The sequence below is a fragment of the Myxocyprinus asiaticus genome, chromosome 22, assembly GCF_019703515.2.
Source record: "Myxocyprinus asiaticus isolate MX2 ecotype Aquarium Trade chromosome 22, UBuf_Myxa_2, whole genome shotgun sequence".
In the NCBI taxonomy this organism is placed as follows: domain Eukaryota; kingdom Metazoa; phylum Chordata; class Actinopteri; order Cypriniformes; family Catostomidae; genus Myxocyprinus; species Myxocyprinus asiaticus.
This window is the reverse complement of record NC_059365.1, coordinates 27889186-27903803: the sequence shown is the minus strand read 5'-3', so window position 1 is coordinate 27903803 and position 14618 is coordinate 27889186. Positions and strand designations below refer to the sequence as shown.

General features: G+C 39.6%; 1 protein-coding gene across 2 annotated transcripts; it reads right to left on the bottom strand.

Moving 5' to 3' along the window:
• Positions 1-7386: 7386 nt before the first annotated feature.
• LOC127412591 (protocadherin-18-like) lies at positions 7387-14040 on the bottom strand. Of its 2 annotated transcripts, none has more exons than XM_051649066.1 (4): positions 11232-14040; positions 10736-10824; positions 10217-10377; positions 7387-8789 (listed from the first exon to the last, which is right to left on the bottom strand). In XM_051649066.1, the coding sequence occupies exons 1-4, from the start codon at positions 13719-13721 to the stop codon at positions 8047-8049; spliced, it is 3483 nt and encodes a 1160-aa protein (XP_051505026.1). In that variant the 5' UTR covers positions 13722-14040; the 3' UTR covers positions 7387-8046. The 2 variants fall into 2 exon arrangements, with proteins under 2 accessions (XP_051505026.1, XP_051505027.1); XM_051649067.1 differs by having other exon boundaries at positions 10736-10791.
• Positions 14041-14618: the final 578 nt, after the last annotated feature.

Below are 14618 nucleotides of genomic sequence, written 5' to 3'. Positions count from 1 at the left end.
TTCAACTCTTCACTCAAATTATGATGCTGATGTATATGCTATATATATATATATAGCATATACTGTACATCAGCATAACAATTTGAATGAAGAGTTTAAATTTCTCCAAAAGTTTTTGGAAAACCTTATGATCTATGTTATCCTAGCTAGCATGATCTGAGAAAAAAAAAAAAAAAAAAAAAAAAAGAGCATAGCTGGGTCCCAAACAACACACTATACACTATGCACTTACAAAATATACTATGCACTCAGCCATGTAGTGTATGAATTTTAAATGTAGTATCCTCCCAAATGGAACACTTACATTTTTTTTTTTTTTTTTACTACACAGTAATTGTATTCGCGTTTAATAGCTGATGAAAATAACATTTCAAGTGCACATGATGTGTTGCCGCTAACTGTAGCGTGTTAGCCAACCTCAGTTCAACACTTATATCTTAAACATCATACATATTCACACAGCTTGGGGTGATGGTAAAACATTCAACTCACATATGCAAGGTGTTATATCCACTGAAGTTTCGCTATCTGCTGCATTCTTCATTATTTACAACTGTTTTGTCAGACCAGCAGCAACAAGGTAACTCCGCCCCTTCCGCTATGTAAGGCAAGCCGTGTGCGCTGAGTGCATGAAGTTTCCAACATTCCATACTCTGTTCTGACAGTTGAAAAAGTGCATCATCCGGGTACTTAAAGTACACTTCTTGCATTTTCAGTGTTAACATATTACTCGCACTACTTGCACTACAAAATGGCATAGAATAGTGCAGAAGTGTGTGGTTTGGGACGCACCTTTTAATGTTACTGAATGCTTATCATTCAGTTAACATGGTCAATGTCACAGGTTTGCCTACAAACTGGTCACATTTATGACTTAGAAACAGTGCAGAATCTTAGCCCTTTTAGACCCCAATTATGTTCCAAGTACACAAAATCATGGTCATGCTTTATTTCTATTCTAAATGCAGCTATAAATGATAATCAATAAAAAAATTCAGATTGCAGTTATGTTTTAATATTATATCTGGTGGACATTGGTTCTAAATTATGCCTCTTTTTTTCTTTTTTTTTTTCTTTTTTGGCCTTGTGTCACATGCTACCATGCTTTATTTTAAATGAAGATTTTTTTTTTTTTTTTTCATTTTCAGACTTTTTGTGTGATATGACACTCATAGTTGTACTTAGCAACATCTAATCTCATAATTATTTGTTATTTGGGTGACACCAAATGTTAAAATCCTTTAAAAACACCAGAGCAAAGTGATGTCTATTGAACTGGATGCAGGGTCTAAAAGGGTTTAATAATTACATTTTAATTTCTATAATAACTATTCTTTGTTTGGAATTTTTTTATTTCCAAGTTTAAATTAAATTGTAAATCCCAGATTTTCAGTGTGGACAACTTTTGAATCAGACTGAGCTTTACTGCCAAGTATGCTTACACACACAAGGAATTTGTCATGGTGACAGAAGCTTCCAGTGCAAGAGAATGCAACGTGTATACATACAAACATATAAATGTAAACATATATACATACTCCATGGTATATACAGTATATTACATATACATATAGGGAGTTTTGTTTACACTGTTTCTGGGTGTGTTTTATAAATATTATATAATGTATATACGTGTACATGTGCATACCTTTTTAATTTTAGAGGAGAACAAGAGAGGGAGATACAGGAACTTGAGATTACCCTTTATTGGCTTCTCTCTCGTTAGGCTGAATAACTTTGTGGAATATCACCTGTTGACCTCTCATCATCAAAGATTAACAGATGTCTGCCAAGAGGTCAAAGCTCAAATACTGTATAAAGTCTAATTAACAGACTTTCTTCAATAAGGCAGTGAGAGGATAGAATACAGAGACATAAACCATACCTTTAATATCGACAAAATATCTTCTAGAAATATTAGCATGTTATATCAATAATGCCTTTTATAGAATCAGGGCATTGATTTTGCTATTCAGCTTGCAGTGGTTCCATAGATCTCAATGCTGTTGATCTGCAGGGCAGCTTTATATATTTTAATGAACTGATAAGTAACCCAGCCAATGGTAATGAATGACTAAACATTCATATTAATGAAATGTCAAGCACATGGTCATCTCTAAGGGGAGGGGAGGAGGGCATTGCCAACTTAGATTTTCTCTGTGTCCCCCATGAAACCTCTGACATCCTGGTGCAATAAAGAGACAACCACCTGCCCACCCTAAAGATCAAAATGCCCCCCCCCCAAAAAAAGATTGCATCTTAGTACCGGCCATGAGGTCATCTGTATAAATAATGCCATCTAGTGGTGGAAATGAGAGGGACCCAACGATAGCAGACACATGATACACAGATGCACACACACACACACCTACTGTATGTTAGTCAAACATACTGAAGCACACATGTTAGCGTGACATGAATAAGGGATGATGAACAATAAATAATCGTCATGGCAACGGAGTTGTAAAATTGGCTATATATTTACACAGAAAAGGTTAGAAAGCAATTTTATCACACTAAAATCATATTAGCATGCATATTGTTTATATCTTGTGGCTATACTTTTAAAATAGTAAGTATTTGAATGTTTACAGATTGGCCCCCATTCACTTCTAAAATCATATGCCTCAAATGCTGTTGATTGAGCTTAACTTGTATTGAACCCGGAATATTCCTTTTAGCTCAACCAACAGCATTTGTGCCATAATGTCAATTCATTTTGACTCGTCCTTCCTTTTCTTATGAGACACTTACAATGGAAGTGAATGGGGCCAATTTTTGGAGGATTTAAAGGCAGAAATGTCAAACTTATAATTTATAAAAGCTCATACATTAATTCTTCTGTTAAAACTTGTGTATTATTTGAGCTGTAAAGTCCTTTTAGGGTTTTAGTGTTTACAGCACTATGTAGCCATGTCAACGAAACTGTCAAATTTAATATACACTGGCGGCCAAAAGTTTGGAATTATGTACAGATTTTGCTGTTTCGGAAGGAAATTGGTACTTTTATTCACCAAAGTGGCATTCAACTGATCACAAAGTATAGTCAGGACATTACTGATTTAAAAAACAGCACCATCACTATTTGAAAAAAGTCATTTTTGATCAAATCTAGACAGGCCCCATTTCCAGCAGCCATCACTCCAACACCTTATCCTTGAGTAATCATGCTAAATTGCTAATTTGGTACTAGAAAATCACTTGACATTATATCAAACACAATTGAAAGCTATTTGGTTCGTTAAATGATGCTTAACATTGTCTTTGTGTTTGTTTTTGAGTTGCCACAGTCTGCAATAAGACTGGCATGTCTTAAGGTCAATATTAGGTCAAAAATGGCAAAAAAAGAAACAGCTTTCTCTAGAAACTCGTCAGTCAATCATTGTTTTGAGGAATGAAGGCTATACAATGCTTGAAAGATTTTATACAAAGGTGTACACTACAGTCTTCAAAGACAAAGAACAACTGGCTCTAACAAGGACAGAAAGAGATGTGGAAGGTGAGATGTACAACTAAACAAGAGGATAAGTACATCAGAGTCTTTAGTTTGAGAAATAGACACTTCACATGTCCTCAGCTGACAGCTTCATTGAATTCTACTCACTCAACACCAGTTTCATGTACAACAGAAGACTCGGGTGCAGGCCTTATGTGAAGAATTGCAAAGAAAAAGCCACTTTTGAAACAGAAAAACAAAAAGAAAAGGTTAGAGTGGGCAAAGAAACACAGACATTGGACAACATGATAATTGGAAAAGAGTGTTATGGATCTTAACCCCATTGAGCTTTTGTGGGATCAGCTAGACTGTAAAGTGCGTGAGAAGTGCCCGACAAGACAGCCACATCTATGGCTAGTGCTACAGGAAGTGTGGGGTGAAATGTCACCTGAGTATCTGGATAAACTGACAGCTAGAATACCAAGGATCTGCAAAGCTGACATTGCTGCACATGGAGGATTTTTTGATGAGAACACTTTGAAGTAGTTTAAGAAGTTCTGAATATTTTTTTTCAAATTGTAATAGTACTTTTTCACGTTATTAATGTCCTGACTATACATTGTGATCAATTGAATGCCACTTTGGTGAATAAAAGTACCAATTTCTTTCCATAAGAGCAAAATCTGTACATTATTCCAAACTTTTGGCCTCTGTAACTTTACAGAGAAAAGGTTAGTAAGCAATTTTTTTTCACACTAAAATCACATTGAAAAAACGCATATTGTTTACGTCTTGTGGCTATACTTTTGAAACAACGAATTTTTTAACATTTACGGATTGGCCCCATTCACTTCGATTTGTAAGTCCTCACTGTAACCCAGATTTTTGCTTTTTTTAAAGAAAAGGAGGGATGAGTCTAAATAAATTTTTGTGGTATCAGCATTATGCCACAAATGCTGTCGAATGAGCTTAGCTGGAGTATATAATTTCTGCGACACTAGCGCCACCGAACGGAATTGCAAAAATAAACGTTGTTTTCAAAACAGCTTTCGGAATACGCCCCTTGCAGTTGTTCAAACAGTCAGATAGTCCCGCCCCCAACTCACACCATTGAGTGCACGGGCAGAGTTCATGGAGGTAGGCAGGTATATAGTTAGACAGCAAGGTAGGACATCCTATCATTGCATTCAGGCCTAATGAAATGATTGGACGTGCCTTTTACAGGCCTGTGACTGCCACAGATAATAATAATAATTATTATTATTTAAGTATCAGAGCACCTGATTTATTGATTATATCCATTTTCAATAAATGTTATAATAGCTAATTATGTCTATATTCATTAGAGAGTCCATTTTTGTTGTTAAAAATTCAGCCATTTTTGTTCTTTGTAAAATGAACAAGCATAGACTTGGCATTTTTATTTGTATTTTTATTTTTTTATTTTTTTGTTCATGCCATCTACTTAATATGTTGTTTCTAAACTAATGTTCCTAACTGAATTCTGACATTTTGAAACTTTTGGCACTCCCATTGGGATATATTCAGGATCTCAAATTGTTCGTTAAATAAGACTGACAAATCTGGAATCTGGAATCTGGGCCCATCGGGAGAGGCTTTCCTGCTCGAAAGGCACAAGTCAGTCACTGCCTGGCACTTCCAAACCATTAAAACACACACACACACACACACACACACGTTGGTGCAGCTATCATTATGAGGACTCTCCGTAGACATAATGATTTTTATACTGTACGAACTATAGATTATATCCCCTAATCCTACCCCTACCCCTACCCCTAAACCTAACCCTCACAAAAAAATTTTACATTTTCAATAAAACATAATTTAGTATGTTTTTTAAGCGATTTGAATTATGGGGACACTAGAAATGTCCTCATAAACCACATTTATAGCATAATACCCTTGTAATTACCAGTTTGTAACCTAAAAAAAAGTCCTCGTAAACCACTTAAACCTGCCCACATACACACTCTCTTCCAACCAGCACATACGGTTCTTGTAATTCTTCAAAATTTACTGAAGATCTGTCTGGCCACTAAAAGTGTAATTTAGACAAAACACTCACAGTAGTGTGAGAACTCACAAAAGCACTCACACAGACGGCAGCACTCTGGCCAACAGCTGGACTGAAGAGCCACATATGTTTTTGAGTTGTCACTGATAATGCATCATGGGAGGAAGCATTTGGTCATTAAAAATGTTCCACCTGAGAGATACAGGGAGAGAGCGAGAATAGTCAAAAGAGAGTAAACCAAATGATATGTATGTATTTTGTGTAGCTTTACACTCTGATAGACTTTCCAGAATGCAAATAAGACAAAACATATTACCTCAGTCTCTGAAGCACTCTCTGTCATGTTAACGGTGCTCGCAATCACTGTAGTTATCACTGCTCCTAGATCAACAGACACACACACACAAAGTGATAATGATAAGAGACTGTTGGCAGACTTATCCTCAGGTCTTGAAATGATGGAAGAAGGAGACAGGTGTATTTTTAGCAGTAGAGATGTAAGAGATGAAGAGGAAGACATGAATCTTCACTCTCAACTCCACTGCAAGCTAATCAGAAACTCACCTCAGTAATTATGTCAATTTACCAAGTTGCTTGGTGACAAGAACTGTCAGTGACTGACATGACTTTGTATGCAGTGCATGTAGGGGTTGTTGTACCCTGGCACATTAACCTGATTGCAAAAACAGGCACAGCAAAAGGCACTGTGAGAAAAGGAGAAACAGACTGAACTATTAAAGCAATAAAACTTCACCTGGAGAACTGAATTACAATGCACATAAGACTGCAAAATTGGGTAGATGCTGTTCTCTCATATAAGTAAAAAAGTTATTATTATGAGTGTGTATGTGTCTACAAGTGAAAAAAGTAGAGGGGATAGAGAGTACCTGAGAGAGAGAGAGAGAGAGAGAGAGAGAGAGAGAGAGAGAGAGAGAGAGAGAGAGAGAGAGAGAGAGATTCCATTTTAAATTGCATGTCATGGCCACCCTCTGTATGTCACTCTGCAAAACATGCTCATTGTTGTTTGAGTAAAAAAAAAAAAGCATACAAAATACCACCTCACATTCAGTCATTTCCGCTTTTAAATGTCATAGCAATGCATTTGGTTTTGCATAATTTCACACACGTTACGTATCTAGCAAAGTAATGCCAGTTACGGGGGAAAAAAATGGATGAAAAAGGTCCAATTAAATTGCAACTCCAAACTATTTACCAGCTATTCGGTGGGTAACTGTAACACAAAAGATTTTACAACTTTAAATCGTTCTAAAAAATAGCACTCTACGAGTGTAAAGAAAGTACAGAGAGTACAGAGAAAGGGGAAGTGAGCGGGAAACAGGGAGAGCACGAGAGATGTGGTGGTTGCTGTTTCGCTATGTCGCCTCTGGGGGGCTCTAGTTAGCAAAACGAGTCTCCGTTTTCCTGTGGTCATCACACTATGCGCAACATACTTATATACTTATTAATCTGACACATTCTTCACCTTTACACTTAATTGTCCTCACATAAACCTCAATTTAGCACAGAAAGAAGTGTATCTCAATCTCTGCCTGCATTATTCTAACCATTTGCTTAGGATAATGTTTGAACCTCAATAATGATTCAATCTCTGTTTTTAGTCAGTAGGGGGCGAAAAACTCTGTTTTTATGAGCGATAACGAATGCAGCGTAGATAAGAATGACTGAAATAGGCCTTGGCTTTCTTAACAAGGCTGTTCTCCATATCGGTCTGTGAAGAGGAAGACCAAAACTGCATGCTCCCATTTTACTGGATATTTCAGAGTCAAAAAACTAAATGGAAAAGCACATACTGTAATTTAGTTAACACGAACATGTGTTAAACACACAGGTAAACACCTTCTACCAAACACACTTAGGAGATAGCAACTAAAGGAGTCAAACCAGAGGTGTATATGTGACATATCTGCAGTTCTCTTTATTTTTGCCATTTGTTTAAAGTAAATCAGCACTTGACACAAAGAATACACATTATAAATACCGCTCCCAACCCCAAAACATGCTTTCAGTAACCTGTCCCACCCCACCAAATAACACATATTCAATCATATTCATGTACTTATATTATGCTCATATATAACAATACCATTGAAAAAAGGAAACAAAAACTTTGTTGTTGTTGTTGTTTTTGTTTTGTTTTCATAAATAAGAATATGTACACCAAGGCATGTTGATCTTGATTATTTTCCCAACATGCATATATAAAAATAGAAATCTGATAGCTTTATGTACATTTTTTTAAACTTATGTATATACACTTATATAAATATAAAGACTACAAATAGTATTTTCAAAATACAAAGATAAATACACTCACATTATGTGTACACTGTGGCCAAAAACCAGAAAATACAAACATAATTTGGATAATTAGCATTCACAAAACACATTACATCCAGAAATGCAACTTTAATGACAATTGCATGTCTCTGTGTTTTTCTGTTTTTGTTTTCATATCATTTACAATTTTTTCCTCTCATCTAATTTTTTTTCTTTTATTGTAGAGAGAGAGAGAGAGAGAGAGACAGAGAGAGAGAGAGAGAGATTTCAGTCTTTAGCTCTGCCTAACATCTTGAAGGAGTTTGTTGATCTCTGCTACGAGCTCACTGGCGTCCATAATTTCGCTACGACTGTCACAGCGCTTTCCATGCAGATGACTCAGCACAGACTCTAACTCATCTTCCTCGTGATTCTCTGGGATTTCCTCCATTGCAGGCAGCCATTTTGAGGAGGAAGCTGATGTTGACATGGGAGCTGGCAGAGGGGCGGGAAGCGGAGCCACCAGTGCCGTAATGTGACTAGCAGGGGCATGACCATGTCCAGGATTTTGGAAATGCGTATTAGCGGCCCAAACGGCGACACCCTGTTGGTAGGTGGCAGAGTTTGGTTTGCCAGGCAGGTGACCTTTCCTTCTTTCCAGGGATCCCACACCTGCAGCACAGACCAATGGCTTTTCAGTTTCACTGGTCTCACTATAAGTGTCCAGCGAAGAGGGGAGGAGCCTTTGGAACACGCTGTTCATTTCAGACAGCAGAGATGTTGTTCCACACAGGTCTTCCCCATCACCTGCTTCCCCCTCTCCCTCCTCGCTTTCCTTGCCAAAGGTGGAGAAACTCTTTTTCCTTAATGTTGACTCTCCAGACTGTGGTGCTTCTGGGGCAGTTTTCTGCTGGGGGTCCTCTCCGGGGATGTAGAGGTTGCTACGGTAATCAGAGGATGCTGGGGAAGGCAGCGGAGGCATCCAGCATTGGTCCGAGTGACCGAGGACACGACACTCTTCGGTGCACAGCTTCATTGCTGTGGTGATCAGAAAGAGAACAACATTGTAGGTAAAGGTCAGTTATTTATTTTTAATTTTTTTCTGGAACTCTTGCAAGACTTGCAAAACTGCACACACCCTTAACTAGTCAAATTAGTCTATTAGAAGCAAATCGACTAAACAAAACCATTCCAGCTCCATCCAACCCCACTTCGTTTTCTAGAGACTATGCAAAACAAATCAAATATGCCTAAAACTTATAGCCCTCATTGAACATGTTCAGCATTACTCATTCATGTTCCAGGGACTGATTATAGCTCCATTAATTTTAAAAACGCATTTATAATATATCTCAGAGTTAATAAACGCGCAATCTGGTGCATTTGCAAAACAGGCTCTCATTTACTCCACTCTCTCTCATGCAGAGAATGAATGATTAAATGTGCTGATTTACAGAAATCAATGGCCCATTCCCACTCACAGCCTAGCGTCTGGTCTGGTCACAATAAAGATTGCATTTTAGATCTGCATTTTTTTTTTATTTTTTTTTTTTTCATAAAAAACGATGGCTCTTCATAATTTTCTCTAACATACAATAATAATAATTAAAGGAACAGTTCACCCAAAAATTAAAATTCTCTCTTCATTTACTCACCCTCATAACATCCCCGATGTGTATGACTTTCTTTCTTCTGCTGAACACAAACAAAGGTTTTTAGAAGAATATTTCAACTTTGTAGGTCAATACAATGCAAGTGAATGGTGACCAGACCTTTGAAGCTCCAAAAAGCACATAAAGGCAGCATAAAAGTAATCCATACGACTCCAGTTTTTAAATCTATGTCTTTAGAAGCGATGTGGTATGTGTGGATGAGAAACAGATCAATATTTATGTCCTTTTTTACTATAAATATCCACTTTCATTCTGAAAGTGAAAGTGGAGATTTATGGTAAACAAGGAGTTAAATATTGGCCTGTTACTTACCCAAAGCAATTGCACCACTTAAGACCACTGGACTCATATGCTGCCTTTATGTGATTTTTGGAACTTCAAAGGTCTGGTCAGCATTCACTTGCATTGAAAGGACCTACAAAGCTGAGGTATTCTTTTAAAAGGGCTATTTTGTGTTCAGCAGAAGAAAGAATGTCATGCACACCTGGGCAGTGTTTTAAAACTTCATCTTGAAGAGATAAATTCTATTTGTCTCGGTTTGAACTCTGTTTGAAATAAAGGTATATTATCTTATATTAGTTATGTGCATTTCTGTGCAATTATTGTGCATTATATGGCAAATAACAAGGAAGTGGCATTTCATTAACTAGTTTACAAGGCTGAGAGGGGGATTTGGTTAGAATATCTTGCAGTGTTGTCCAGTGAGCAAAATCTTTTTTTAAAAAATGGCCAAATGATGTGTAAAATTAATGCCTGTTATAAAAGGGCTGATTTAGAGTTTCTCCTGCCTACCTGGATGCAGTCGGTGATGTCCATCAGGGGTAAAGAGTTCACTGAAGCCTTCTCCAAGCAGAGGGGACTCCCTACCCATCTCACAATCGCTGTCTCCTGCCTCACTATCCCCTCTTCCACTGTCCTTCAGGCTGAATTTATCCATCTCATTTAAAGCATACCTAGAGACACAGAGATGAGGCCATTAACTATTATATGCATGATTTATTTGATCTTACATTCTCTGTCTTTGGAATATGACTTAAAGTTATTGTTTATGTGTTATTGTTTTTATTTTACTTTGTAATTTATTGGAAAATTATGAAATGAGTCTCTTAAGTAGGGAGCAACTTATACACAAATAAACAAAAGCTTTAAGCAAAGGTCACTTAAAATGTTCTAACAATATGAGGCTGTTAGATACCATCAGCATCTATTTTTTAAGTACTCTGGGGTGTCCAAACACTCACAGAGTAAAACTTAGAACCTCCTGTAGGACGGTCTGCAAAGGTGGCAACAGGCTGAAGTGTGATTGGTTACCTGTAGCTCCGGGTGTATTTGTTGCCACGGAAACTGGGTCTGGGTTGGTACTGGCCCTGATGAAGTATGGACAGAAGCTGTGAGACTTGCTATAGCCAAAAAGAAAAGAAACAGGGCGTGGGGGGAAATAAAGAAAAAAAAATGGAAATAAAAAAAATGAATAATGGCAGACCAGACAACAAGCCAACACAAATACACACAAACCATGGGGTGGGTTGGGGGTGAATAAGGGAAGATGCTGATGATATGAATGAATACTTCTAAATGATGAAACAATCTATGGATATACACATAAACATGATATAAATAAAACAAACATACTGAATATTATAACAGATTCATGGTGCATTAAATGGTCAGGAATAATAAAAATAAAAAATCACATTGAATTGACAAATACCAGTTATTGATTATTTATTAAGATTATTTAGGATGTACACATTTAGTACACATAGCACACAAGTGAAACATTAGTTATCTTGAAAATATCTTTTACCTCCACAGGTGGCGTGGCATGGGCTAGTCCGAGAGAAAAGTTCTCTGGCACATGATTGGAGGAGATGGTGACCAGGCTGTTGAGTGACTGGTGGCTGTGGTGGCTCTGGCGGCTCTCTGGCGCAGGTGAGGCTGAAGGGGAGCGGGGGTGAGCCCTCACAGGAAGGGTCCCGTTAACTGTAGGGACCAATGTGATGTCTCCCTTGTGGATTTGCCGGGCAGGTTTTTTGGGGTGGTTTTGGTAGGTGGACTCAGCCACTCTGCAGTTGTAGGAATGTCTGGGGTCCTTCTGCTCTCTTGAGCACCGGGTGGCAAACATCACCATAACGATGAGAAGCACACCACAGATGGCACCAAGGGAGATGATGATGATCATTGAAACATCTAATGTAGATTTGTTGTTTAGGTCTGAAGGGTTTAGTGAGTAACTCTCTGGATAGTCCTTCAGGCTAATATGGAGAATGGCCCTTGCTGAAAGCCGAGTAGAGGCTCCTCTGTCTTGCACCAGGATTGCAAGATCAAATCTCTCATGGCCTGTGGCCTCAACACTTCCATTGGTGCGTAACTCACATCTTCGTTGGTCAAAGACAAAAAGTGCGTCATCATTACCACCAATGATGGAGCAAGTCAGCTCACTGTTGGCCCCAGCATCACGATCTGTTGCCTTGATAATTGTTATCAGATGACCAGGCTCAGCATGCCTCCATAGTGGCACCTCAGCAGTGTGGTTGCTCAGCAATGGAGAAACAATGATGGGCGGGTTGTCATTTTCATCTAATACAGTGAGCAGAACGGTGGCATTGCTGCTCAAAGGATAAGGGTCCCCACCGTCCCGAGCCTGCACAGTAAACAAGAGCTGGCCCACTTCCTCTCGATCAAAGCTCCGGAGCGCATACACAGCCCCGTTGGATGGGTCAATTGTCACATATGTTGAAATGGAGCTTCCTTGAACCTGGCTCTCCACAATGGAGTAGGTCACCTGTCCATTAGAGCCCAAATCTGGATCGGTGGCCACCACTGAGGTCAGGTATGCTCCAGGCGAATTGTTTTCCGACTTGAAGATTTCATACCGGCTCTTTTCAAAGCGTGGGGGGTTGTCATTTTCATCCTGCACCTGCACTGTGAAGTGTTTGATGGTGGATAGACTTGGTGAGCCACGGTCTTCCGCAATCACCGTCAAGCTATACTCAGAGCGTTTTTCACGGTCCAGAGATACATTAGTAAGAATCATGTAGTTGTTCTCATAGGTCTTCTGCAAGCGAAAGTGCCCATGGCCATGGAGTCGGCACACAACCTCTCCATTTAGACCTGAGTCGCTGTCATCCACACGCACTAATGCGATAAAAGTATCAACAGGGGATGCCTCCGAGATGTAGGCCACCTCCTCTTTGCCCTGGGTCATAAGGTTGATGTTGATTTTTGGCTTGTTATCGTTGACATCAACCACTTTGATGATTATCTTACAGTGGCCTGGAATGGAATTTGGACCCATATCCTGAGCCTGGACATCTATCTCGTATGATGAAGTGGTCTCATAGTCAACTTTCTTAATCAGAGTGATGTGGCCATTTTCTGGGTTAATTTTAAAGGTCTCCAGGATTTTTGGTGGCACATGACTACTGAAAGAGTACACTATTTTGCCGTTATTGCCTTCATCCGGGTCTGTGGCGTTTAGGTCCACCAGCAGTGTCCCCAGTGCTGAATTTTCCAGTAGATTGACCACATAAGCCTGCTCGTCAAACGCTGGGCTATTATCGTTGGAATCGGAAATGCTGATTTTAAGCAGAGTTGAGCCAGATTTTGGCGGTACGCCAGAGTCTGAGGCTGTGAGCTGCAGCTGGTAGCTGGACTGTGTCTCCCTGTCCAGTTCCCTCATCACAACAAGGTCCGCGTACCGCGCGCCATCCGTGCGCGTCCTGATATCGATTTTGAAAAAGTTATTACGTGTGAGCGAGTACGTGTGTAGCGCGTTTTCTCCGACGTCCGGGTCCACAGCGCTGTCCAAAGGAAAGCGCGTGCCCACCGATGCGCTCTCAGAGATCTCTATGGGGATGATGGCGCGCGAGAACTGCGGCGCATTGTCATTGATGTCCAGCACTTCCACTTGAATATGAAACAAATGGAGGTATTCCGTGGGAAGAGTGATCACGTCGAACTCGATAGTGCAGTTCAAGTTTTTCTCGCAGAGCTTCTCCCGGTCTATTTTGGTCGCGATACTGATCTCGCCGTCCTCCTCGCGCAAGGAAAGTTGCGGAGTGCTGCCCATCTGCATCGCGCGGAACCGCGGGGACACGGAGCTCGGGAGTTTGGATAGGATGCCGGCTACGTCCTCTTTCAGTCTTGCGATCACCGTGCCAACTCTCTGCTCCTCTAAAACTCTATATTTTAAAGTCTTACCTGAAACATTGTGCGCCACGGCCACCAAAAGTATGAGTTTCAGGAGCGTCTTGCAAAATAGAACATTCCTTTCAGAGTATTTAGTTGTTCCCATCTTTGAAGCCGCGACAAACTTATTCCACGCGCAGAGAAAACTGGCTGGTGAATTGTTTAGTTAAAATTAAAGCATGTTAATTCCTTATAGTTGTGCATAGAGTTCAAGCAAAACGCATATAGAAGAAAGCCTCGAAGAAAGCATTAGGACTTCGATGTTGTATTGCACCCGTAGACTGATGTGGTGCACTCATCCACTTTCCTTCTCTTCGTCTGGCTGTGTGTGAGTTGGTGCGCGTGTGTGTGGGAGGCGCAGCTCCTTGTGTGTGTGTGTGTGTGTGTGTGTGTGTGTGTGTGTGTGTGTGTGCGTGTGTGTGCTCTGTCTGACTCTGAGTACAATGAATGGCCCCTTGCAGGCCACCTCAGACTGTGCCTGTGGCCCCCACACTCTACATGCTCCAGCCTCCCCTCTTCGCACCACAGCTGTACACCCCAGAAAGAAAAGAAAAGGCGACAGAATTAAGAAAGGAAAGAACAGTGATTGAGGTGGAGCTTGAAAGCCGATCCCGCCACGAGGAGGACAGAAATTTAGAAGTGTGCCATAACAATAGAAAAAAAAAAAGAAAAGAAAAAGAAAAAAAAACATTTATTCAAGATCAAGTTTCTTGTGTCACCCCGGCACACTTTGGGTTACGTCCATCACCAATTCAGTTTGTTCCTTTCTTTTTTTCTTTTTCTTTTTTTTTTTTTCATTTCTCAGAACTTTCAGCTTTTTAGATAAACGAATGTACTGTATGGCATGTGTCAGGTCTAATATTATGGTTCATATTTCACTAATCATTTAACCCTGCGTAAGAAATAAAATAGCTAAATGTTTACGAAGCATCAGTTTAACACAGCAGTGGGCATACTAAAACAACCCAAATAAATGCAGACTTAAGTGGGTTGGACTAAAAGT